Consider the following 24,517-nt stretch of genomic DNA (forward strand, 5'->3'; position numbering starts at 1 on the left):
GCTCATAACCGAGATTCAAGCATCGAGTTTATTTGCCCAGAAAGGAGAGTCCGGTTGACCTTGAAATCGCAGATATTAGCACTGCGAGAATGAAGATGATGATGGATAGCACCAGGCAGGGCGCGATGTACCCTCTGGATACTCTTTGCATCCCAACGAAGCCATCTAAAGAAGAAAAATAAACCTGCCCATTCATAAACCCTACTGCTGTTATCGGAACATCGTAAACCTTTCTTTTTCCACTCAGAGCACATTTGTCGAAGAGATAAGCATGGCCACTTGCCGTCCCAACAACTGTGTATCGGCCCTCGCACGACATTGCAGTGATTTTTGGAATGTTGTAGACCCTCTCGTGCTCTCCTTGGAAATACAAGACGGAATCCTTTCCTTTGAGGTAATAGACTAGCATTCCATTGGTGTAGACTATCCCCCCGATCTCCTTCTCGTAGGAGTACTTCTTGGAATTATATACAAAATTATATCTTTCACCCTCATGAACAACTTTGTGAACCAGCCCTGTGGTTACGAAGAACCTCTCCCAGTTTCCAACTATATCGGATCTTCCCTCCTCCCTTTTGAATACAATCCTCCTGTCCTTTCTGAAGGGCCTGTATGTATACTCCTCGTAAGACTCGTCACTGAGTAGAGAACCATTTGCTTTCTTCCTTCTTCTTTCGGGCTTCAGAAGATCGTCTAGCGAGTTAGGCGAGCTGACAACATCATGAAATCCATACAGCTTTTTGTCACTGACGGCATATAGATCCTTGACAAATAACTGTGAAGACACCTTTTTGTCCACCTTCTTGATCAAGGCAAGATCATTGTCACAAAGCCTTAGCAGGTAGAAAGACCTCTCTCCCGAAGCAGCAAGATACAATGTTGGATGCCTGTCCTTAGTCTCCGCCACATCTTTTGCATTCTTATCATTGGAAGACGAGTCCTTATGGTGTGGGCCGTCTGCACTGGTACTTCCACCATGTAGACTATCTGGGTTCTCCTCGTCGTATTCGTCCCATGACATGTCATCCTCGCCCACCTGAGGAAATTCGTCCTCAGAGCTGAAGACGCCTATATCTACAATGATGTCGTCCGTCGAGTAGTGTGCCAGTTCTTTGCTGCACAGAGCATCCAGGACCTTGATTCCGTTTGTCTTCCCAAACTCCTTTTCTCCTCCTCCGCCTCCGACTATGACAAATCCAGCCTTCGCCTGCAGCGTAAAGACAGGAAAAGAAACCCTCATTTCAATGGGTTCGGAAAAGACAAATAAAAACCCACAAAGCATCTTTAATCCAACTCTATCAGATCCCTAAAATACAACCTTTAATTCTTTCTTTTATTGAACTAAGGCTGGATCTGCCCACCTTTCCGTCATGGACGCCAATCTCGGTGGCATTGTAATTCCTCATGTAGAGGTTGCTCTGTGTCCCTCTCCTGGCAAAATAGAAAGTTGGTATCGTGTTGAATATCTCCCCCACATCCCTTATGTTCCACCTCCCCGTCTGCCACTTGGACCCATCGAGGAATATGCATACAACTCTTTTCCAGTCCTCCGATGTAAATCCTCCTACATCGTCCACTGCAACAAGCTTGAAACCATCAAGATCCAACTCTACCTTCTCGACCTCGCTAATGCGGATTCCATCAGAGCACTTCCCTTCCTCAAAGAACTCCTTGATGTTACTCAGGTTCACGGGCGAAGAAACAGACTGGGGAACTATAGCATAGTAGATAGTAGGCCTGCCTTCGTCCTCCTTTCTACAAAGGTAGCCTAAGTAGCTGTAGTCCCGGAGCCCAATGTATCGGAAGTCAGGCCCATCAATCCTGGCTGCAATAGACGTCTCCTTGAAGTTTTCAATCTCCTCGACAATAATCTTCTGGTCCGTGTAGTATATCTTTCCTATTCCGCTCTCTCTGCACAAGGTCATATACACCGTATACTTCTTGTCCCTGTTCAGTAGGTAGAATAGAACTTGCTCAAAGGTGTACTCCTTCGTCTCGGTTCCCTTAAACTTGACCATCTGCTTGGGAGGAACCTTCTTCCCGCCAACCACTATCTCCTCTGGGCTCATTTGGCATGCCTCAGGATCCCTAAGCGCTTTCTTCAGTAAGTCCATTCAAAAGGGCACTTTTGGCGAGCTTTTTATTCAAGACCCGTGCAAACACTCTAACCAATTCATCATCAAGATAAGGCTTTTTATTAGCAGATAATGGATACAGTCTCCAGAAAGTATTATGCTCCATTTCTCAGGCTCCTGTTTACAAAGTAATCATCGAGAACCTCACCCTCAATAACACCACGGTCCTTCAGTTCCAGAACACGGTGGTAGAATATCTCCAGATTAAAGGGAGGGTCGGCAAACAGGTTGTTGAGAAGTCTTACAAACGTAATCGCTTCTTTTTTATCCCGAGGAACAAATGTCGACAGAAAAGAAAGGTCAAAACTATACTTATGGGCTGTAAAGTATCTTATCAGATCCAGCGCCATGAACATAGGCCCGTTCTCAATCAGTCTCTTTATCTCTTTCTCGACTTCGGCATTGTCTGCCACCTTTGGGCTCTCAAGATTTCTGAAAATATATGGATATACACATTGATGCTCTTCCTTGACCTTGTTCAGCATGGTCTTAACGCCATTTACATTGATTTTGGAATACATCCGGAACTCTCGAAGAGAGACAAAGTTCCTCTTGATAAAGTCAACAATGTCGTCTCGGAATTCATCCCGAAGCTTGTTCTTTCTCAGAAACTTCTCAGCGACCTCATAGACATTTTCATCGTTGTTGAATGAAAGGGTATAGTACTTATTCTCAAGCTCAACCTGGAATGTATTGTCATAGGGCTTGGCCTCTTCCCCTTTTCCAAGAAGAACCCACTCTCCATTGACCTCCTGATATACAGACCCATCGGCGACCTTAAACTTCTCCCCGTCAGAGACAAACTCTCCATCCTTCGGCAGCCCTGCTCGATCGCTTCTTATCCTTTCCAGAGCTTCGCTAACTTCGTCCGAGACACTTGAGGAGTACACATACAGTCTTCCATCACTTCCCCCCACATACACTCTATCATTCCATCTGGTGGCTGCCCAGCATGATGTTGTAGGCACCGAAATCTCCTGAACCACCTCGAGGTCTTTGTCAAATATCACGACTTTTCCATTCTCCCCAGTGCATATCACTATATCTCCATCACCGCTCGAATTGGAGGATATGCTGTACATAAAGTTTCTTGTAGAATGGTGCCTCAAAATCCTTCCATCCAGCGACGTCTTGAGAACTATCCCTTCGTTGTCAACAGAAACAATGCTTTTGTCCAGAAATGTCACACCTCGGACATACGAAAGATGGTAGTTAAATGTGTTGGCCAGAGCTCCATCCTTAAAAATCCTAATCAGCTTATCGCCACACCCAGTTACAATAGTGTTTTTGTTGATAAACTTAGCACTCCACACAACTGCAGGATGCGGAATCGTCTGCACTAGGCCATTCCTTTCATTGCTCATGTCCTCCGGCCTCCAAATGATTACTGTGCAGTCCCACGAGCTGGAGACAGCAAGATCTTCCATTGTATCCAGACAGCATACATTGGAAGAGTGCCTCCTTAGGAATCCAAAGGGATTAATCTGGGATCTTTTCTCTCTGTCCCCGCTTGAAATCCGGCATTCATCCATCAAATACACAACTATACTTCCATTCTGGCACCCAGCAAACAGAAGCCCATTTCTAATCGCAATGCAGTTGATGTATCCTTGTCCAGGCTCAATCTCCACATGTCCTTCAAGCCTGTGGTCGTATATCCTTATCTTCCCTTCTCTCCCCGCTGCCACAACCACTTCATCATTTACAAGGAGTGTTTTCACATCAGAATTGCCAACCTCTTCGATTCTCTCTATCCCTATCATCAGGTCAGGGTATAAAAAGACATATTTAACCCGGATCTGCTCTGCCCAGGAGCAGAGTTGCACATTTGTGCTCAATCGGCTATATTGTGCTTTCTCTTATGCTCTTCACTGTACTTATAGTCGAAAAGCAACTCCTCGCCCTCACATATGTCTCTGCTTGCATAAAACCCAATCCGCCGGACCCCGTTTACAATTAGAACAAATGCATATAAGTTGGAGTTCCTCTGGGAATGGTTGATAAATCTAGACCTGTTTCCTATGAATCTAGAATCAATGACATACAGCGCCTTCCCCTCCCTGCTGTATAAGTCAAACAGATACGAGCACCCTCTTAAATCATAGAATGTCCCTCTCCTTTCCGCCTCCTCATTGCTTATTATTTCTCCCACATACTCGATGACAAACCTACCCTTCGACATCTTTTCCTTAGCAAACAAGCCATATCCCTCCACTCTACTGGGCGCCACAAATGTTGGTGCTGCCTTGCCCATCTGTAGATCCTTATTTCCACACTGCTTGCATAAACATACCTGCGTGCATTCTCTGGATGCCTGCCTACATGCACACTTACTGTTGCATTTTGCCGGACACCTGCATCCCATAAAAAAGTTTCTGCATTCTGTACAGAGGCATGACATTTCACAGTTGGTCCTGTTAGAAATACATGTGCATCCATTTCCTTCGGTGCAGCTCCCAGGATGGTCGCAGGGAGTGAAGAACGCGGCTACATCCACATTTGACCTATTCTTATTCCCTACCACATACCTGTGACGTCCCATTAGAACCATGGAGGCCTCTCTTATTTTCTTACACGACACATATCTCCTGAATCTGAAATAGAAAAGTAGCGAGGCTATGCATTCATATCCCTGAGATTCCTCGCAGGCTCTACAAAGGGCATCGTAGGCATCCCGCTCCAGACCGTTTCTTGCGGTATCTGAGCACAGACCTTTCATTTTCTTACATACATCCCCGCAGACGCCCCAGGGTTCAATATGTGCATTCAGCATATCCTTCTCAAATCCTACAGGTTTGATGCAGATGCCTTCTGTTCTAGAGTGCCACTTGCATCCAAAAATAAAGCACACACTACAAAATAGCTTCCTCATCATTAAAAGCTCATCATCCCACCCACACTTCTCAGGCATTCGATGGTCCTTTCCATGTCCAAGATCATGCTCCTTTCGGAGTACCTGCCCTATATCTCCTTCACCAGGGTCACAGAAGCCTTTCACTAACTCCATCTCCTTAAATTCCGAAAGGCTGATAAACCCGGATGTGCCTGGCATGTATGGAATGAATCTTAAGGCAGGATCATCTTCTGTTCTTATGCTTGTATTGGTAAAAGTAAAGAAGGCACCCCTAGGCCCTGGATCTATCCTGGGGATTACTATCTTTACCACAAAAGTCTGGAAACCACCTACCTTAGAACGCCTTTCTTCCGATGGACTGGCGTGCTTGTCGTCTATCATCAGGACTTGGCCGGCCTCCTTTCTGAATTCGAGCGATGTGCTTTTGTGCATCCCTGACGCTGGGTCCAGCAGTGTCTTGCCCAATTTGTTTCTGCCATCATTCTCACCCATGGGAAACAAAAGGCGCCAGAGCTTTGAGCAGGAGTTTATTGACTCGTTTGTAAGTGACGAAGTCATCAACTGGAGATTCGATCCAATTCTTCTTGATGACATACTCAGGACCCGGCTAGACCAGGAGTGAGATATAACGAGGATTTTTTTCCCCCAAATGCAGGTATTCTCCTGGCCAAATCCTCCAAAATTCAAGAAGAAGGCGCCACCAAAAATACCATCTTCGTATACATCTTTCGGTACAAGATATGAGGTGGTTAGCGGTACACCTGTAAACACATCATTTTCATCCACAGAGTTTGACAAGAGTAAGCTCAGGGAGCTTGTTAATCTCTCGTTTTCCACATTTGTTGAGCTGCTATCATTCCCTCCCGGCCATGAAGAGCTAATAGAAACAATCAGCAGTATACATCTTGAAATCAACCAAATCCTTAATGGAGGCAAAGGAATGGAGGCTGCGTCTGAGATCAGGAGAATTAGGAACGATCATACAAGAAATAAGAATAGAGTTGCAGAGGAGGTTCGAAAGAAGATATTAAACTTCAAAATATAAGTTTAGTCAACTATAGTACTCCAGTCACCAGGAAATGGCCATCACCATAAGACAAGAATTCTCAAGCAAGACAAGTATCTTGTCCTCAGCCACACAGAAGTCCTGCACTCTTTTTCCCCTAATGGATTTCAATATCGTTGACTGCGAGGGGGATTCAATATTACTCAGGTTGAATGTGACTATGTCCTGGGACTCTAGTAGAGCCACCAGCATATCACCGCACACATCAAACTTTCGTAGTAATTTGTTCTGCAGCTTGATCTCTCCAGCTATCGTTTCCTCCAATGAGGGCCTCGCTTCTCCGTACTTCGGGAGAATAGCGCAAATCCTACCTTCTCCTGAGTAGGACACAAGGAGCTCTCCATAAAACCTAACACATTGAACGGGAAACCTATGGTTCCTTGTGGACGAATAAACAGGGGTTACGCATTCTAGCTTATTTGGGAACGAAGGGATTCTCCACACCATTATTGAGCAGTCTGTTCCACCGGATGCTAGGTATCTCAGGTCGCCACTTATATCTATTGACAAGACATGGTCTCTGTGTCCCATGTAACCACCAAACACACAGACACATTTCATCTCGGAGATATCCCACATCTTTACTGTTGTATCTTCACTGCAGCTAAGCACATATCTGTCTTTGTACCCTTTGATCGCAGATATGGATCCCCCATGGGCCCTGATATAGCCAGTAAACATGCCTTTAGATAGATTCAGTATTTTTATGACTCCGAGTCGGCCACCAAGTACCAGAAAGACGTCATCTTCCATCTTGAGGATCTCGCTGCATTCGAAGCTCTCCTCGGGATGTTCGTCAAGGATTCGCTGTACAATCCTAAGGTCGCCATTATATTTCACAATCACCGAAGTCCTTTTGCCGCTTAACGACACTATCCCACATTCATTACAAATGCTCATCGACTCGAGATGTGCATCAGGTATTTTGATTGTTGGGGACATGGGGTGCTGGATCCCAAGACTCAAGACTCATCAGAGTTCGGTACCGAAAACGTGAAATCCTTGATGGTCAATGGATACCGATCTCCAGCCAGGAATCTGCTGACCTTTCTTTACCACTGTTACAAGATGCCCTCCACACCCAGCTCCCGTTATCTTCGCCTCAATTCCAAGCTTCCTCATCTTACTCACCACCTTCCTCATCTCATCTGGGCAAACCCCCAGCCTATCCAGCAGATCCTGGCTCTTTCTAATGAGCTTGTATAGCTCCGGCAGAGTGAATTCTCTTTGTAGTAGCCAATATGCTTCTTCAGAAACCTTCCCTATCTCATCATATAGCTCCCTGTTGAGCTCTCCTAGCCTCACAGCAGCCTCCGTATTCTTGGATATTTGGCTATTAAAGATAAGTATCTTGAACTGAGAAAGATGATCGACAGAAAGCTTCTCTACCACACCCTCCTTGAAAGAAATTAGGCCTCCGCTATAGCAGGTTGACACATCGACGCCAGAGGACTTTCCATGGAATGTATTCTCCATTGCATAGGCCTCCCGGAGCATATTTGGGCCTCGAGCTTTGCCATACGACATCAAGAGGGATATGGCTGCGCTTGTTCCCAGTCCACATCCCAGCGGCGTTTCCAGGAAAAGAATTGCATCGAATCCAGGAATGGCATACTTATATTTCTCGATTAAGTCTACACAGTTTCCATTCGTATCGATAATGATGGCCTTGTTTATTGAGGAAGACTTCATTGCTAGATACCCATATACGTCTATTGCAACTGCAAGGCATCTTCCTCCAGACAGAACCCCGTGTTCGCCGAAGAGTATTACTTTCAAAGGAGATCTAGCCAAGTATACCATCTCGGATGGGGCTCTGTATTGCCAATGCTAATAACCATTGGCTACGATGGGCGTCTCTATATAGATAGAATTCCTACTGGTCTAGCGGTTAGGATGTCTGCCTTTCAAGCAGGAGGTGGGGGTTCGATTCCCCCGTAGGGAATTTCTTTTGACCTTCAAAAAGAAATTTCAGAGTGAGGAATCAGGCCATGGCGCCCAGGCATATATAAATCCAATTTATTTCCATCAGAAGGCTCTCCTCATACCTGCAGGAGTAATTAAGAAGTGTCAGGGTATTATGCTCTTACTCATCATCAAGTGGTAAGTTGAATCCAAGTGGCTCAAACAGGTATCCCCTTCCTCTAAAGAACTTAGAGTGAAACTCAACCCAGTTAAGCCTCATTGCATGAAGGCACGAGCCAAGGCCCTCCATTCCAATAAGAAGAACAACAGTTCCAAGAACATAGACCCCAGAAAGTGCAACAGGCGCAATAAAACCCTCCTTTCCTATTGTGAACTCATGTAGAACCCTGGTAAGCTGGGCATGGGCAAGAGAAACAGCCCACAATCTAAGATACGAGGAAGTGTTGGAAATAAGGCCAAGGCCAAACTCGACAACATGGATGAACTGGTTGATCCACAGACTCGAAATCTCCTCCTTCTTCACCATGTTCTTGGCCATCATATAGACAGGCTTCCCAAACAACATCCAGGGAATACACAGAAGTATCAGGAAAAGGAGGAAAAGTTGCACCTGCAGCTGGTAAGGATACATTTCCTCGGCAACAATAAACGGATTGGTAAACATGTTCACCAGAACTCCGATTATCGAGGGGTAGTTAGACGTAACAAGCCATTTGTATACTATCAGAAACACCATATACCCAACAAAGGAGCAGAAGATGATCGTCTGCGGAATAAGCACTCCGTATATCTCCAGAGGTTCGTTGAAGTATATGGCATTCAAGAAGGAAATGGCTATTCCGAGGCTCATGTGGAAAAACCCTATTATGATCGACATCTTCATCTTCATTGAGTTGAGGAAGACCATCTCATTCTTAGAATGGTGCCACATGTAGTCGACCCCAAACGGGTAGGTCCTGCCGCTATCTTTGCTCGAGGAAAACAGAGGAATGGTAAGGGAACCGAAGTCGGAGTACAAAAGCCCAAAAAACATGGCTCCAAGCGAAAATGCAAATATTATGTACTTCCCGCTGATAACCATCCGTAGAGTCTCAGAGCAGTTTTTGAACTTCTTTGAGTTCCTTATCATGTACATCGACAAGAAGAGCAGCAGTAGCCCGTGGAACACGTCCCCAAACATACATCCAAAGAGCATCGGAAATGTAAATAGTGTAAATATTGCAGGATTGATCTCTCCGTACGACGGGACTGCATATGTGTTTGTAAGAACCTGGAAGGGCTCTGTAAATGCGTTTGTTCTGAAGTATGTAGGGGGCATCTCATCGCTTTCCATAATCTCAAATGCAAACAGGCTTGTGCCGTCTCCTTTAAGCTCGTTGATCCGCTTCAGCTTGCCTATCTCATCTCCAAGAATCCAAGCCTCTCCGACAAGGCAGTCCCGGTCAAAGTCGAAGTTGAGCTTGTTAAGAGCCTGGTATATCTTCATCTCCTTGTTTAGATAGTATCTCCAGGTATTTGCAAAGTGCCGGATCTTTTCCTGCTCTTTTCTTATTGCCTCGTCGTTGTGATCCTCAATCTGCTGGATCTGGCTTATTGCCGCACTTAGCTCCAGTAGCCCTCGCTTGCATTCCCTGAACTTCTTATGGTCCATTATTCTTCCTCCCAAAGAAGAAAAGATGTCCTTAACCTTCTCCAAAGCCTCGTTTCCATGTGCAAACACTATAAATACGGTCTTTATCCCGTCCTCCACGTCCTTTGTCCTGATCACCAGGTTTCTTCTCAACGCTTGGTGGAGCACCTTTCTTATCAGAAACTTCTTTCCCTTTTCAACTATCCCGGTCATAAAGTCAAACTGGACAAGATGTGCCTCCTCGGTAATTGTCCCAAGAAAGTTCTCTGTTTCCTCCTGCATGTACAGGTCCTCCTTTAGCCTGGCCTGGTTCGTATTGGTCTCCTTCTTTATCGACTTCAGTTGGATCAGTCTGGAGAAAAATTTGTTGACCTGCTCCTCAACTTGGTCTATGTCGCTGTGCTTAACACCCTCCTCAATCTCCCCAATGCCTCCTGTTAGGTACTGCATCCTCGAAATGAGCTTCTCCATGTGAGCTATCTCTCGGGTGTACAGCAGATTCTCGGACTTGATGCCCTTGTTGAGATCCCTGAAGTGGAGCAGCCCGTTTCTTCCTATTTCCGCAATAGTCTGCTTTGCCGTATCCTTACTAAAATACATTGACACCAAACACATCTTTTCGCTCCTCAACATGATTGCTTTGTTTTTGCTTGCCCTGGCAATAATTAGGAAAGAGCTTTTATTTACTTTGTTTCAAATTTATGAGTCTCTGCTCTCTAGAAAAATCGGACAAATGGCCATGGACGTATTTCCTTTACCATTTTTGGAATGAGGGGTAAGATAGGGGCACACTCTTGGATCGCATCCAAGAATAGCCCATTGCTCACCAAGCCCATCCATACCAATCCCAGCTACGCTAAATGGAAAGAAAACCTTCAGTAAAGTGGGAGGAGCCCAAGGGCAAGCCAAGGACGGTCCCAAGAAAGATAGAAAGGCTGAACGTCTCGGCACTGGACTTTTGGAGCGAGGAACCCGGAGATCCGTTGCATTCGGATAGAGATCATGATGAATCAACAGACATGGATGCATTTTTTACATCTACAGACCATAAGGAAGATGCAGGAGAAAGGGAGCTTTCTGTCTATTCAAAGTTCGTTGTGCGTGAGACCAGAAAAACAGAGAACTCTGTTGTTTTGATCGGTGATAAAATCGAATGCCATCTGTTTGGGGAATGGTGTGATGTCGAGTACAATGTAAATAACAGGATTACTGTCCTCCGATGTGTCTGCTGCAACGAGCGCGATGAGGAGGGATCTGACATTGGATGCCTGGATGAAATTTTTGAATCTGAGCGGGAGGAACATTCTATGGAAGATGAAAAAGAAAACCTAATGCAAAGCGCCAAGAGGAGCAAGATTTTTGTGACTGACACAGAAAACTATCTCCTGGTTGAGGATGACCCTATTGCAATCACTACGCTGTGTGAGTCTCTAACATGCAGAAATAGACATTACGTGAACTCCAGAATTGCCTCTATAAAGTTTTCACACACGGACATCCGAATTCTTGTTGGCGTTATAGTCCATTCGGTCATGGAAAAGGCCCTGATCCAAAAAAGCTTTGCTCTTGACTTCTTGATCGGGCAGGCAAAAAGAGAGATTTCCAGGAATGTCATTTTAATGCACAGGTGTGGGGTTGATGAAAGGGTGGCTCTCAACGAAACACTGAAGCTGATAAAGAATATATATCTATTTCGGGAGCAGAGGTTTGATGTTGTCGAAACGGAGAAGAGACTTATGTCTCTTCTATTCAATATTAAGGGGAATGCAGATGCAGTTGGAACTGACACGGTTCTTGAAATCAAAAGTACTAGGTCGCGAAGGGCAGAGCATCGTGCACAGGTGATGCTGTACGCCCTTATGCTGAAGGAAAAGACTGGAAGAGACTTTCTTCCGTATCTGTACTATATTCCGGCTAGAGAGCTTGTCGAAGTCAAGTTAAAACATCAGGAAATCAGAAGTCTACTGAATCTTAGAAACAGGATTGCTGTATCAAAAGGACCTTGTGAATGTTTCTGCGAAGACTATAGCTGCAATGCCTTGCTCCGCATAAGGGCACTAGAAAAGACACACTTTCTAAGAAGGCAGTTGGATGCAATCGACGAGGAAGAAGCAAGGGCAGCAGAATCGTTTATTCCGGCAACACTTAGATATCAAAGTAGCACCCTAATTGGGCTGACGCTTCAAGGTGGACTTCCTTCCAACAACATACATCTGAATCTACTCAACTCGGACCTTGTAAGAATTTCGAAGGGCATTATCGAGGAGGCCAATGGAGACAGAGTCCTGGTGAGGCTGAGTGAAGAGATTCCTTTCAAGCACGAGGAGAGGCTGTACGTATCTTTTGGGGCTTCTGACATATTTTTCAGATTCATGCGATTCTCGCTTATTCATATTGCGTATCCAAGATACTGTGCATCTGAGGGAGTTGGAGGATTTACCTTGCCTATGGAGAAGGCAGGGCTAGATGTAAGAAGCGATCTCGACAGGCAGACCCCCGGAGATGAGGATTCGGTGCTGACTGAGGAGCTGAACGAATGCCTTAATAGTGATGAAGACATTTTGCACAGTGCTGCAGAAAAGAGGTGGAAGAAAGAAGACAATGCAGGCGGCGATATAGGAGGCACGACTTTCTCTAACCTGGAGGGGATGACTTCATGCTCCAGCTCTGTACTTGACGAACACAAAGTTTCGATACCCAAGGTTTATAAGGAGGAGTTTCTGAGACTCAATGATGATCAACGTTCTGCATTGTTCTTGTCTCTAAACTGCAGAAATTATAGAATCATACATGGAATGCCAGGAACAGGAAAGAGCACCCTCATATGCTTACTAATCAAGATCCTTGCATATCTCAAAAAAAAGGTCCTCTTGATATGCTATACGAATCTTGCTCTGGCAAACATCACAAAGAAGTTGAATGGGATTAGAATATATGCGGCCGGCAAGGAAGAAGTTTCTTTCAAAACAGTTGAAGAGGCCGGGTTGTTTTTTGATAGGATTGAATTGGTAGTCGGAACATGCTTTTCGTTTGCAGACCCTATCTACGTAAACAGGCAATTTGACTTTTGTGTTATTGACGAGGGTTCCCAGATGCATTTGCTTCTAACCCTGATACCGGTAAGCATTTCTAAAAAGTTTGTGATAGTGGGAGACCATCTTCAGCTAAAACCTCTTTCTAGGAGCTCCAAGGATTTGAGTCTCTCTCTTTTTGAGCACCTTCTTGGGGAAGACCACTCTAAGCTTAGGACGCAGTACAGAATGGGAAGTGAGATAATGAGGCTGTCAAACACCCTGTTCTATGGGAATCAGCTGCGGGGCGAAAAGAAGCCTTCTACGGTTCAATTCATAGACACTGAAGGCATAGATTTTATGTCACTGGTCTCTTCATTCGAGAAGTGTACTATTCTCTGCTACTTCAATGCGCAGGTGGGTCTGATAAGAGAAAAAACAAGCTGTGCTGTAGAAACAGTTGATAGATTTCAGGGAAGCGAGGACGACAAGGTTGTAGTTGTCTTTGACCCGGTCTCCAAATGCGAGGTGATGGAGAGTAACGAAAGACTCAATGTTGCGCTGACTAGGGCTAGAAAACATCTCGTTCTTGTGGGTAGTAGGTCCAAGATGATGGAGATAGAAATACTGAAGAGGCTGATGTCCATCTTATAAAGACGGGTTCCCGGTCCTCATTAGGTTTTTACTCTGTTTTTGGCATTCGAGCAGTTTCACCCCTGGGTGGGGAAGATGCTGTTCTATGAGTTTTTTAGATCCAGCATAGGAAGCCGGGTTTCAGTGATGCTGAAGGCCGGCGTATATGTATCCGGGAGGCTGGGTGGAATAGATCCATATCTTAATTTAAGTCTTCTGGACGTAAGGATACTCAGTAGCCATCCAGGACTGAGCAGTATTTCTGTGTGTTCGATACGAGGATCATCAATAAAATATATCCTTGTTGATAAGGATGCTAAGCTATTGCAGGGAGTAAATGCCGGAAGTAGGCTCAGGATGATACTTGACAAATGCTATTGATTCCCTGGAAGACGAGTTAATGAAATAAACCATCTGTTTCCCAGATCTGTTATTGTTTATTCTGGTCTGCCCCATTTATCTGCTCGATGGGGAGCTGTACTCGACGGTCAAGAGAATCGACTGCAGTTAAGAACTTTGTCATGGAGTACTTGAAGAATGGAAGCACAGCATCTACGTGCGAAGAGATATACCAGCTTCTGCACCACACACTTAGGACTAGGGTGTCAAGGGAGTGTTTGAAGCAGGTTAAGAAAGTGTCCAGGACCTTTGTGAACGAATCCATAGAAAAAACTAACGAAATGGAACTAGAAGATGTGGGGAGGTACTTATACGGGTTTAATTGTCATTGGGACAGAACTATGAATCTTTTTGAGAAGGTGTTTCGCCCAATTACACCGATTGGGAGAAATTTGATGGAAGGGTTGTTTTCAAGGTTATTCAGGCGGTTTGTTCGGGGAGTTGAGGGTAGATTGACCGCCTTTATGACATGGAGTCTGAAAGAGGAAATAGAAAGGAAAGGAGATGGCGGGGAAGCAGCCGTGTCCAGCTATGAAAATTACGAATCTTCGCCAAATAAAAAGCAGAAAGTAAGTCAAAGTAGTCCTGCGATACTGAAAAAAACATCGGGCAGAGAGGAGGACCCCAGAAGGTTTGAATCCCTTTGCAGAAGAGAGCAGATCACTGCAATAGTTCACATACTCCAAAGCAGAGGATGTTTTGGCATATTTCTGGAAAGGGTCGTCGAATGCTTGATTGCTGCCCTTAGTTCAAGAGTGGAGGACAAAGAGGTGGAGATTTTCGGCATAAAAGATCTTATTGATGAATACAGGAAGGCTGAATATATGAAGGATTATTTTTATGCAGTCGAGTCTGGTTTGATAAGAAGAGTAGTTATGAAATATACAAACGAGGAAATCTTTAGGATGCTGTGCAGGGAGGATGAAATGAGACTATGCATGGACTTTTTCTGCATTTCCAACTCAGAAAAAAGGCTTGTGGAGGCCCTTGGGGAGTATTGTAGGGAAATAATCGAGAATCTCTCTGCCGATGGGTTTATTACAGGATACTATTGGATCTATCTAAAGTTTAGAGATGTGGAGAAATGCAAAGATGATGGATATGAAGAAATCAGCGAAGGGATCAGAAGATGTAAGAAGGATGTTGTAAACTCCAATGTGGAGCGTGTTGTCGAGTGTATCTGTGGGTGGACGGATTCCCTCCTGAGGGGAAGAATGTCTATCGAGAAAACTACCATTGAGGGAATGGACCACAGAATTCAAATTCCAGGGAGCAGAGAAGAGGATGTATTGGAGACAAGAGGAGTTTTGAAAAGATTGGGGATCGATGAAGTTCTTCTTGAGGGAGGAGTATGGAAAGAATACCTCCTATCAAATATCTTCCGAGCAATTGGAGAGATTTTCGATCTATGCAACGACAAGAAAGCGTTTGAAATGGCGCTACAAAACAGGCTGGGAAATCGGCTCATTTCCCAGTCGTCTGTATCAATGTACTGGGAAAATCTACTGATTGATGGGATTGACCCTGGTAGAAACAGCCTAGGCAAGATGAGATGCATGATAAGGGACTTTTCCGAAAGGGAGTTATTTATGGGCCACGAAGTTCTACTTCTCCGGGCATGCAAATGGCCTGGATACGAAGGGACTAGCCTTGGAATCCCGGATGTAGAAGAGGTCAAGGGGAAGTATGAGGATGCCTTAAGAAACAAGAAGAAAAGAATCAGATGGAACGACCTCTTGTCATCCTGCTCGGTTGAGATTCTGGGGCATGCAGCCACAGTTACCCTGACTCAGTACCTGATGATCAGGCAGCTAGCTGAGAAGGATAGAGCAGCCGAGGATTTAAAGATATACAAGGGTTGGGATGAAAACCTTGGCGCACTAGTCAAGAATGGACTGGTGAGGGCTGACGGAAGAAGATATTTCCTGAACATGGACTGGGAAGGGAATTGCTCTGGAAATCGGTTGATTCCTGACACATTTCCATTGGTGAGGCTATCAGAAGCCGCAAGGGGATTTGACAAATCAGAATCCTGCAAAGACCTTCTGGACTGTAGAATAATAAAGGAGATGAAGAACAAGAGAGTATTGGATAGAGATGAACTCAGAAGGCTGATGGGCAGGGAATATTCATCGGAAGCACTTGACGAAAGGATTGAAAGTTTGGCTGGGCGCGAATTCTTGAGCATCGAGGGAGAAAGCATAAGATACTTACCATGACTTTCCTTGCAAACCACACCACCGAATGCTAATTGGATTTCTCTTTTCATAAAAGCCCAATCAGGACGATTCAAATATCAAATGCCTGCATGGAAACTATTTGATAAAAATGTTTTGTCCCTTGAATTGTGATGGATTCGGAAGCTCGAATTAAGAAGATAATGGAGGCAACGGGATGCTCACACGATGTTGCAAGAAAAGCAGAAAATGAATCCCAGGGGAATTTGGATCTTGCCATAAAAATAGCTGGGAGGAAGGGAAACGTCCTGTACTCCGGGGGGAAAAGTGGGCTATACGTCGAGGAAAGGCCTTCAAGAAAATCTATAACTCAATACAAGAACGGGATCCTGGTGGAAGATAAATTCTACGACTTCTCGGTGGATGATAACATTAGACTTAGAGAAATGCTAGAAAAAAAAACTTTCGATGCGTCACTACTAGGACTGCATGGAGACACTGCCGAGGTCATCTATACTGAAAAGCCGGATGAGGAATACAGGGAGAACTCGAAGGCTCCAGAGGCTAAGGCAAGGCCCTCGTTTGTGGGGGAAGGAAGGCGTCTGGGAGATTCGAGCAGAGAAATTCCTCATGTTAACATACCAGACATGCTAGAAATAGCCAAGGATGGTAATGTATTATTCAAAGTCATGATCGGGAGCAAGAGAGTCACGGTCAGAATGCTCAGGTCTCAGACTGTGGGAGACTTCTTTGATTACATCGAGAGATACTATGACTTCGGTCTTGTCCTGTCTAGCAACGGGAAGGAAATCCCCCCGAGCCATAGTGTTGAAGAAATCTCAAACAAGCTAGTACTTCTTAGCAGAAGATGAGCTCTGAAAGCATAATTAAATTTATTGATCTTATTCTTCTAGATCTTTAGATACTCTAACTTTGCGTTTCGTGGCACAAACGGACTTGGAATTTCATTTGGAGAATTGAGGGTTTTCACATACATTTCGAAGTTCCACAACATTATCTCGATTGAAGGGAAAGGTAAGCGAGCCGAATATCTCGCACGGAAAATGTAAGCTTGCATACACCAGTTCTATTTCTTTGTAGGACTCTTTGTCCAAGAGAAGTATCTTATCCATGTTCTGCACAGAACATGTCCACAGCCTGTCAATGGATGGAACAATGCATTCCTTCCCATTGTAAATGAAGATCTCATCGCCATCATCTTTCGAGATCTTCTCTTCCATAGTTCCCTTTTCCGCCATGATAAGCCCTTTTTCTTGGAGCATTGCAAGCACCCCATACATTCTAAGATACAGGCTGGGAAAGTGGAAGTTATAGTCCAAAGCCTCAAACATCTCAGACTCATAGCTGAAAATGCTTTCCCTATCAGATTCCGGGAGTCTCTTCACAAGAGACTCTATGTTCCCATGTATCTCTTCGCACTTCGAAGCAAGTATCACTATTGCATATACAACGCTCCTCATTTCCTTTTCTTCTTGGAACATCTTACCGACGGTCTTGTCAAATATTTGTATGGAGGTGCTCCTTACAGTAAGAGGCAGGTTTAGCTTCATGCATGTGTCCATGATCTCCTTTCTATACTTCATGGTCCTCCCTGCGGAGCTCTTCATTTAAGAGGGTGAGACACGTCTGCTATATTAATGCGTTCCTGATGAAATTTGTTTGTAGCATACCTCTCCAATCTTAAACTACAGAAGGCGCCTCCTCCGAATCAACTTCCAGAATACACCCAAGACTTTCGATACCAAGCAGACAAATAGAGACAATCCAGCAAAAGATAGGCTGCAGTTAGTTAGACAAAATCCTCGTTTATTTTAGAAGCTTTCTGAGGTCAGAGTTCAGATCCCCAGTCTTCTTCAATACCTTATGGACTGCCATTTCAAAGTCTTCCTGCGTCACATGAACTCTTCTCTCCCTCAAAGCATACATTCCAGCCTCTGTACATACGGCCTTAACTTCTGCCCCAGAACATCCAACCATCTTGCTTGCTATGGTCTCAAGATCAATTCCCTTGGTAAGATTCATCTTTCTCGAGTGGATTTTCAGGATCTCAAGTCTTGCAGATTCGTTTGGCGGGGGGAACTCAATCTTCCTATCAATTCTACCAGTCCTCAACAGGGCAGGATCGAGAATGTCGATTCTATTGGTAGCCATGATAACCTTGATGTTGTTGTGCGACTCGAATCCGTCGAGTTGATTGAGTAGCTCAAGCATGGTTCGTTGGACCTCACTGTCACTCCCTTTGTTGGAGTCTCCCCTTGTGGACCCGATGGAGTCGATCTCATCCATGAATATAATAGACGGTGCATGCTCTCTAGCCATGATAAAAAGCTCCCTCACCAGCCTAGACCCCTCTCCAATGTACTTTTGAACCAGCTCAGATCCAGAGACCCTTATGAACTTGCATTGTGTATGATGAGCCACGGCTCTTGCCAGTAAAGTCTTGCCAGTTCCGGGAGGCCCATATAAAAGTACTCCCTTTGGCTGCGCTATCCCAAGATTCTCGAATAACTCTGGATGCTTGATTGGAAGCTCGATGACCTCCCTAATCTCTTTGATCTGTTCGTCAAGGCCTCCTATCATTTGATACGTCGAGTCGGGAACCTTTTCAACCATCATAAGTGACACAAGCGGATCCACCTTTGTGGGAAGTATCCTGTGGACATCATATGAGTCGCTACGCAGAGCAACCCTTACGCCAGCCTTGAGTTCATCATAGTTTACTCCAGGCTCCACCTTCACTAGATACTTACCATCAGGATTTGTTTTCACCAGAACCTGCATCTTTCCCATTTTTTCCACAACCACTCCAACATTGGAGCTGGGCTCCTGAACGATGGATATCTCTTCTCTAAGAAATCTAACCCTTCTATTCAACTCAGCACGCTTTTGTTCCAATACACGAAGTATCTTGGTCTTCTTTGCTATCTGCACCTCCAGATGATCCAGCTTGTTGCTGTAGAAGTTTTTGCAAAACCCTTCCGCCATCCTACAAGGGATTAAAGTGATCACTGGATTTTCATTCAACAAACAAATCGATTTTATAAGAGCAGAAGGATCACAGGCCCCGGAGAATGCAATCATGGATATAGATGTCAGAGTCGAACACCCTGATGACTCGTCGCCTGTGCAGGCCGCCATCTCCCACTGAAGTTTGCAGATGGGAGCCATATTGGCTGAATTAGCTTAGTGGTAGAGCATGGCGTTGTGGCCGCCAAGATGCGAGTTCGATTCTCGCATTCAGCATCTTTTGGTGGCAAAGCACAAGGTTTACATTCTTCTTTTGCTCATCCAATCCTCTCTCGTCTTTCTCCCATACACAATGTCGGGAAGAATGACCAAAGGGCCTCCTATTTCTTTTCTCTTCAGTTCCCAGTACCTCGACACTTTGAAAATGTTCACAGAATCCTTTTCTTTCAGGTCGCATGCCTCTACCCTCGAGAGAACGGATGGGGTCGCCACAGGCTGTAACTTGCAAAGCTTCATAAACAGCGTGGCCCTGGGACGTGCCATGCGGACCTTTCTCCTAATTGCTGGAGGATTACGTAGCTTTTCATATCCAAAATACCTTAGTCCATTCATCCTTCCATATCCCAGCTCGTATGGGTTTCTTTTTAAGGGATCATGATCGATACAGTAAGATATCCCGTTGTTCAAGTCGAAATAGCATTTATCAAGAGCACATCCAACATGGTACTTCCTGGTGCACATAAAATATGAACAGTGTATCGCTGTTCCCCCGAATTCGTTACAAAATAGGCATCCAGACTCCTCGAGATAAGAGCTAACGTCAATAGGGTCTTTTGATAGCAGATGGCCAAATGAAAGAAACCTATTGAACATAGCGCACAGGACGTGGCCCCATCTATTGTCTGATGTCTGCTTGAAGATCCCATCCGATGAAATGCAAAACGAGCACCTTATCTGATATTCTCCGTATATGCATTTCCTGCATAGCCAGAAACTACTCAAATCCTGGATTCCATAGCAACTTTCATGCACACATATTTCACATCCTTGGCATACAACAAGAGCCTCATTGTGCGTTGATGTATGTTTTGTGCAAATATCGCAGAAAGAAGAAGGCTCAATGGGCTTGACATGTCTATCTACTAAACCGTGCACAAAAAAGAACCATTCTTTCTCCAGCCTATCCACAATTAACTCAAAAGCGTCCTCTGAAACATCTATGGCAGATTCACGCAAATAGCGCTGATCATATCCGTCCAGTCTGTATATGACAGACTCAAAAAGACCTCTAGGCTGTTCTTCATCGATTGTCTTCTTACCTTCATGCTTCTCTTCAGACATGGGGACATGGTCGGAGACAACACGGTGCATTCTGGACAGCTCCAGATTGCGGTATATGGCTTTGTAGCTATGCTCTTCTCTTGGAATTCCTCCCAGCCATCCAGAGGTAGACATTTTTGGGTTCCAGGATTCCCCACAAGGAATGGAAAATTTTTTTTTTCGGTACATGAGCACTGTCGAGATAGGCAAAGGCGATTGGATTTATAGCAAGGGATATGTTGCAAAGGAAAGCAGTATATACGATGAATCCGGGACAAAAAGATTCGAGATTCCGTTTGTCCCAAAGCACTTTCATGTCTTAACATTCGAGTATTTTTTAATCGACGAGCTGGACACAATACATCTGGTTAATAGGAGCACACTTGAGATGGTAGAGGTCGGAAAGGTGAGTGATGGAGTGGTTTTGGCCAGCATATCTGCGGACGAAAAATGGTGCGTTGTTATTTCCACCAGAGAAATTCTTCTTTTCGACACATACATTGATCTCAAGAAATCAGCCAAGGTTGAATTTGGCAGGGCCATTCGGGTTGAATGGGCCGACTATGGGCTTTTTGCAGTACTAACCAACAAGAAAATCCTCTTTTATGACACAGAGCTTAATCTAGTTGGGAGAAGTGAGGAGAGAGAATATACAAGTCTTTCCTGGAGAAGTAAGTACAACACATTTGGATGCTCAACAAGCGAAAGTGTCAGGTTTATTGAGCCCAATGGGCTTGAACATGGAGATCCGTTGAACGTGGGATGCAGCGAACTGGCTTTTCTAGAAAACGAGGACTTACTAATTACTGTCCAGCACAATGCCGAGGGCTCCCTGCTTAAAGTGTTCTACACAAAGAATTTTCGTTGGTATCTGAAAGTTTCAAGGCAAATACCTGGAAAGTTCCTATGCACCGAAAAGAACACAGTCCTGTTCAGAGATGGGGAAAGGATATTAAGAGTTTTTTTGTCTGAAGAGAAGACCCATCATGGCTCAGAGTACTATGTTATTGATGGGAGCTACATGCTTTACACAGACTTCTCAGAGAAGATTCTTCCTCCCCCGCTCTTCTCCGTAAGAGTTGGGTTTGATACCAATATTGTTGATGTCTTCCCGGCAGAAAAGAAGGGAGCAATTCTTCTGAGGGACAGAGCAATTATGTTCCGATGGGATGGAGAAGACTTTATTAACGAAAGGACATTCCTTTTGGAGGACGAATTTGATTCGATTGTCTTATTCGATGGTTTTCTGGTTTTAAAGAGCGGGCATGAGTTTCTTGTAAAAGAAGTGAATGGAGAGGAGGATACCTATATCACTAGAAATGGAGATGTGGATGAAAGAAAGAAGAGAGGTACTGTAGGGACAAGAAGAACTAGCACCGTTGTCCATCAACTGTGCCAAACGCTGAAAAGATACGGATGTGTCGGTGTTGTAAAACACTATAACTTCGAAGAAAAGCTATACTTGTTATTAGGCAACGGGGTCATTGTCTATAGTGGCGATCCAGTGCATTCTGGGATTGACATAGCCCAGAGACTCGAGGTATGTGTGAAAAAGAGCATTTTTGTTCATAACGGAACCAAGCTTTTCGTGGATGGGGATACCACAGAGAATATAAATTCGTTCCTCGTTGGGGAGCATGGGATGATTACCATTTCGGAAGGGACGTGCAGGTTTTTCTTTGAGTCTAAACAAAGCGTTTGCCAGGTTGATCACAAGCTGGAGCTTTTGTGCATGGTAGACTTCAGGGTTATTGGAGTAACGAGGCACGGCACACTCGAAACATATACCCCCAAGATCTATACATTAGCATTTGTAAAGAAGCTTCTGGCTGACAAGAAATACAAAGACGCTATAGACGGTTGCCAGAGATACATTGTCCCGTTCGGAGTCTTTTTGGACCACGATATCGAACTTGAGAAATTTGTGACTGAATGCAGGGATGCACACCTTGTATCATTTTTCAGTGAGGCTCTCCAAAGACTTGGGGATTTTGACTTTATTCTTGAGAGTGAAAGGGCTAGAAGATTTAGGAAAGTCTTCGATCTCACTGCAGTCCTCGAACCCAAAGACACTAGAGAGCATTTTGAAGAGTTGATAGGCAATGACGAATCAATAGACACAAATTCCCTTGCACATCTGATTGGATGGGGAAATGGGAAGGGTCTCTTCATGCGCCGGAAGCCTTACAGCAGGTGTTTAAAAAGCCTGCCAGAAGACGTAAAGAACCTGTGCGGGAGAAGGGCAAGGGACTTTTTCAACGAGTTTCTTTTATCGCTGGACTTAAAAAGCAACTTCAAGTTTATTATTTCCTTATTGGTGAAAGTAAAGAGAATAGATTTGGCGCTTCAGGTGGCAAGGCATGACCTAAAAGCAGGAGTCGAACATATGCTGTCAATAACCAATACAAGCAGCATTATGAATTCAGCTTTGGGAACATGCAACGAAGATCTGATACGCGAGGTGATGAAGATCTGCCGGAAAGACTCGTCGGATTTTCTTTCTTTGGTACGCAGGTACCGGGGAAGTCTGCAGAAATTCAAGATAAACGACTTTCTTGGGAATAGAGTCGATGCGCTTTATCACATAAGCAGGACAAAGATGACCGATGTAGAAAAAAAATACATCGAAAAGCATGGACTTATCGATGAGGCGCTGATGTATGAAGCCTGTGGCTTGAGCACCAGGGAAAAGGGGTACTACTTTAACTTATGTGCAGAGCTCCTTCCTTCTGACAAGGCGTTGGTTCTTTTCAGAAAAGCAGGAAACACAGAGAAGGCATTGGAAACAGCCGTGGAGAATCTATACTGGAGGGAAGCCATGGACCTCCATGGCTCGGAGGGTCGTGAGGAATTTTGTGAGCTTATGGTGAGCAGGCTTGTCGAGTCTGAAAAGCATTATGAGGCAGGCCAATTACTTGAGGAGTTTTTGGGAAAACCAGAAAGAGCTTTTGCCGAGTATGTAAAAGCCAAAAGCATGGGAGATGCCCTTAGGGTATGCTCAGATGCAGAGTGCCTCATGCAGGAGGCCCGCGAGATTTTGAGAGAAAAACTCCTGACTCTCAATGATGTAAAGGAATCGTTTGTGAAATACAGGAACAGGTTGGAGGCTCTCGAGGAAAGAGAAGACGAGTGTATGAGCGAGACATCGTTCAGCTACACAGAAAACATGGGAGGGGGTAGAAGCACGAGGATTAAGAATAGGCCAGGGGGCAGATACGAAAGGGAGTTTGTGCTTAGTAGGATCCGAGATATTGCGCTAAGTTTAGTGGGGTGGAGAAACGAGACAGAAGATTTAGTGAGGATATTTAAGGAGTTTGGAATGGAAGAGTGCACTAGAGCACATAATACTTCGTTTGATGAGGTAGGAAGGGCTATTAAGACCGAGATTGACAGTATATTCGAGGTTGAGAGAAGGCTTCTCTATGACCCAAACAGGCCGGTTGTAGAAAAGCCGGACTTGAGCAAATGGCTTTGAGTGCTTGCCCTGGCATGCCTACTTCAATGCAAAATGGCATCAACCCAATAAATATTTATTTTCCAGTCGATGCTTCAGAAGTATCAGGAAGAGATGTGCTGTTGTCAGCTCAGGCCAGAGTGCCTTTGCAAAGAACACAGATGTCCCCTTTGCAACTTGGCGGATCATGAAGTTGCTGAGTCTTTTTGTGTTACTAGTCCTTATGAGTATGTCAACATGGCTGTTGAATTGAATTCCCCTGGTGATTTCATCCTCTGCAGAATATGCAAAAAATATGTTCACAATTATACTTGTGTTGTTCTTAGATTCCTCCTCAATATCCATGAGTCTCTTCCTGACATCTTCCTCGAGAAGATCCAGCCTTCCATAAACCCGGAACTTTGGTCTGATGCCTATCTCCTTAGGTCTTTCTATTTTCTGCTTGACAAGTCCCATCAGTTTATTCACCTCCTCCGGACTTCTTTTGAAGTTGCTCAGTGCAAAGCAGAAAAAAGAGATCTCCTTAATGCCGTAGAAACATCCAAATTCGATGAACTCATATATCTTCTGGAGTCCCTTGTCCTTGATGAAGCTATCTTCAAGCCCAAGCTTTCTTGCATACCTTCTGTTTCCATCGCAGATAAATGCAATGTTCATGTTTTTGAAAATACCAAGCCTGCTTCTTGGGTCCCTGGGATACTCAGAAGATAGTTTCCCATTCCACGCACACAGAATTCTGCTTACAAGGACAGAGGCCTTTTTAAGAATATTCAATGCAAAGAGTAGAATCCCCATGGCATGTATGCTATTGATTCCGTTTTCAATGATCTCCACCACACATATTAGGGCTTTCACTTTTAGACCTTCTATCATTTAATGGATCATTTAAAAATTTTTTAATAGCTCGAAACCCCAGTAATGAGT

General features: G+C 44.5%; 18 protein-coding genes and 2 non-coding genes across 20 annotated transcripts; 9 read left to right on the forward strand and 11 right to left on the reverse strand.

The window, feature by feature from the left end:
* Nucleotides 1–28: 28 nt before the first annotated feature.
* On the reverse strand, nt 29–1,240 carry ECU09_1720 (uncharacterized protein; the record flags this gene model as incomplete). Its single annotated transcript, NM_001415490.1, has 1 exon — nt 29–1,240. One exon carries the CDS (start codon nt 1,238–1,240, stop codon nt 29–31), a length of 1,212 nt encoding a protein of 403 aa, NP_001402425.1.
* Nucleotides 1,241–1,298: 58 nt separating this feature from the next.
* On the reverse strand, nt 1,299–2,114 carry ECU09_1730 (uncharacterized protein; the record flags this gene model as incomplete). The annotated part of the gene is made up of 1 exon (NM_001415491.1): nt 1,299–2,114. The coding sequence occupies one exon, from the start codon at nt 2,112–2,114 to the stop codon at nt 1,299–1,301; it is 816 nt and encodes a 271-aa protein (NP_001402426.1).
* Nucleotides 2,115–2,230: 116 nt separating this feature from the next.
* Nucleotides 2,231–3,898, reverse strand: ECU09_1740 (uncharacterized protein; the record flags this gene model as incomplete). Its single annotated transcript, NM_001415492.1, has 1 exon — nt 2,231–3,898. The coding sequence occupies one exon, from the start codon at nt 3,896–3,898 to the stop codon at nt 2,231–2,233; it is 1,668 nt and encodes a 555-aa protein (NP_001402427.1).
* Nucleotides 3,899–3,969: 71 nt separating this feature from the next.
* ECU09_1750 (uncharacterized protein) lies at nt 3,970–5,370 on the reverse strand (the record flags this gene model as incomplete). The annotated part of the gene is made up of 1 exon (NM_001415493.1): nt 3,970–5,370. One exon carries the CDS (start codon nt 5,368–5,370, stop codon nt 3,970–3,972), a length of 1,401 nt encoding a protein of 466 aa, NP_001402428.1.
* Nucleotides 5,371–5,479: 109 nt separating this feature from the next.
* On the forward strand, nt 5,480–5,611 carry ECU09_1755 (uncharacterized protein; the record flags this gene model as incomplete). Its single annotated transcript, NM_001415494.1, has 1 exon — nt 5,480–5,611. One exon carries the CDS (start codon nt 5,480–5,482, stop codon nt 5,609–5,611), a length of 132 nt encoding a protein of 43 aa, NP_001402591.1.
* Nucleotides 5,612–5,638: 27 nt separating this feature from the next.
* Nucleotides 5,639–6,034, forward strand: ECU09_1760 (uncharacterized protein; the record flags this gene model as incomplete). The annotated part of the gene is made up of 1 exon (NM_001415495.1): nt 5,639–6,034. One exon carries the CDS (start codon nt 5,639–5,641, stop codon nt 6,032–6,034), a length of 396 nt encoding a protein of 131 aa, NP_001402429.1.
* A 24-nt stretch (nt 6,035–6,058) lies between these two features.
* Nucleotides 6,059–6,997, reverse strand: ECU09_1770 (uncharacterized protein; the record flags this gene model as incomplete). Its single annotated transcript, NM_001415496.1, has 1 exon — nt 6,059–6,997. One exon carries the CDS (start codon nt 6,995–6,997, stop codon nt 6,059–6,061), a length of 939 nt encoding a protein of 312 aa, NP_001402430.1.
* Nucleotides 6,998–7,027: 30 nt separating this feature from the next.
* On the reverse strand, nt 7,028–7,858 carry ECU09_1780 (mevalonate kinase; the record flags this gene model as incomplete). The annotated part of the gene is made up of 1 exon (NM_001415497.1): nt 7,028–7,858. The coding sequence occupies one exon, from the start codon at nt 7,856–7,858 to the stop codon at nt 7,028–7,030; it is 831 nt and encodes a 276-aa protein (NP_001402431.1).
* A 70-nt stretch (nt 7,859–7,928) lies between these two features.
* On the forward strand, nt 7,929–8,000 carry ECU09_1785. The gene has a single exon. It is a non-coding gene; the product is annotated as a tRNA-Glu (tRNA).
* A 141-nt stretch (nt 8,001–8,141) lies between these two features.
* Nucleotides 8,142–10,244, reverse strand: ECU09_1790 (vacuolar-type H+-ATPase subunit I; the record flags this gene model as incomplete). The annotated part of the gene is made up of 1 exon (NM_001415498.1): nt 8,142–10,244. The coding sequence occupies one exon, from the start codon at nt 10,242–10,244 to the stop codon at nt 8,142–8,144; it is 2,103 nt and encodes a 700-aa protein (NP_001402432.1).
* Nucleotides 10,245–10,471: 227 nt separating this feature from the next.
* ECU09_1800 (uncharacterized protein) lies at nt 10,472–13,276 on the forward strand (the record flags this gene model as incomplete). Its single annotated transcript, NM_001415499.1, has 1 exon — nt 10,472–13,276. One exon carries the CDS (start codon nt 10,472–10,474, stop codon nt 13,274–13,276), a length of 2,805 nt encoding a protein of 934 aa, NP_001402433.1.
* Nucleotides 13,277–13,351: 75 nt separating this feature from the next.
* On the forward strand, nt 13,352–13,636 carry ECU09_1805 (Sm-like protein; the record flags this gene model as incomplete). Its single annotated transcript, NM_001415500.1, has 1 exon — nt 13,352–13,636. One exon carries the CDS (start codon nt 13,352–13,354, stop codon nt 13,634–13,636), a length of 285 nt encoding a protein of 94 aa, NP_001402434.1.
* An 86-nt stretch (nt 13,637–13,722) lies between these two features.
* On the forward strand, nt 13,723–15,873 carry ECU09_1810 (uncharacterized protein; the record flags this gene model as incomplete). The annotated part of the gene is made up of 1 exon (NM_001415501.1): nt 13,723–15,873. The coding sequence occupies one exon, from the start codon at nt 13,723–13,725 to the stop codon at nt 15,871–15,873; it is 2,151 nt and encodes a 716-aa protein (NP_001402435.1).
* Nucleotides 15,874–16,004: 131 nt separating this feature from the next.
* Nucleotides 16,005–16,703, forward strand: ECU09_1820 (uncharacterized protein; the record flags this gene model as incomplete). The annotated part of the gene is made up of 1 exon (NM_001415503.1): nt 16,005–16,703. The coding sequence occupies one exon, from the start codon at nt 16,005–16,007 to the stop codon at nt 16,701–16,703; it is 699 nt and encodes a 232-aa protein (NP_001402436.1).
* Nucleotides 16,704–16,796: 93 nt separating this feature from the next.
* On the reverse strand, nt 16,797–17,459 carry ECU09_1830 (uncharacterized protein; the record flags this gene model as incomplete). The annotated part of the gene is made up of 1 exon (NM_001415504.1): nt 16,797–17,459. The coding sequence occupies one exon, from the start codon at nt 17,457–17,459 to the stop codon at nt 16,797–16,799; it is 663 nt and encodes a 220-aa protein (NP_001402437.1).
* Nucleotides 17,460–17,658: 199 nt separating this feature from the next.
* On the reverse strand, nt 17,659–18,837 carry ECU09_1840 (proteasome regulatory particle base subunit RPT6; the record flags this gene model as incomplete). Its single annotated transcript, NM_001415505.1, has 1 exon — nt 17,659–18,837. One exon carries the CDS (start codon nt 18,835–18,837, stop codon nt 17,659–17,661), a length of 1,179 nt encoding a protein of 392 aa, NP_001402438.1.
* A 187-nt stretch (nt 18,838–19,024) lies between these two features.
* ECU09_1845 lies at nt 19,025–19,095 on the forward strand. The gene has a single exon. It is a non-coding gene; the product is annotated as a tRNA-His (tRNA).
* Nucleotides 19,096–19,119: 24 nt separating this feature from the next.
* Nucleotides 19,120–20,274, reverse strand: ECU09_1850 (uncharacterized protein; the record flags this gene model as incomplete). The annotated part of the gene is made up of 1 exon (NM_001415506.1): nt 19,120–20,274. The coding sequence occupies one exon, from the start codon at nt 20,272–20,274 to the stop codon at nt 19,120–19,122; it is 1,155 nt and encodes a 384-aa protein (NP_001402439.1).
* A 28-nt stretch (nt 20,275–20,302) lies between these two features.
* Nucleotides 20,303–23,614, forward strand: ECU09_1860 (uncharacterized protein; the record flags this gene model as incomplete). Its single annotated transcript, NM_001415507.1, has 1 exon — nt 20,303–23,614. One exon carries the CDS (start codon nt 20,303–20,305, stop codon nt 23,612–23,614), a length of 3,312 nt encoding a protein of 1,103 aa, NP_001402440.1.
* Nucleotides 23,615–23,653: 39 nt separating this feature from the next.
* ECU09_1870 (undecaprenyl pyrophosphate synthase) lies at nt 23,654–24,466 on the reverse strand (the record flags this gene model as incomplete). The annotated part of the gene is made up of 1 exon (NM_001415508.1): nt 23,654–24,466. The coding sequence occupies one exon, from the start codon at nt 24,464–24,466 to the stop codon at nt 23,654–23,656; it is 813 nt and encodes a 270-aa protein (NP_001402441.1).
* Nucleotides 24,467–24,517: the final 51 nt, after the last annotated feature.

Source organism: Encephalitozoon cuniculi, chromosome IX (genome assembly GCF_000091225.2).
Source record: "Encephalitozoon cuniculi GB-M1 chromosome IX, complete sequence".
NCBI classification, from domain to species: Eukaryota; Fungi; Microsporidia; family Unikaryonidae; genus Encephalitozoon; species Encephalitozoon cuniculi.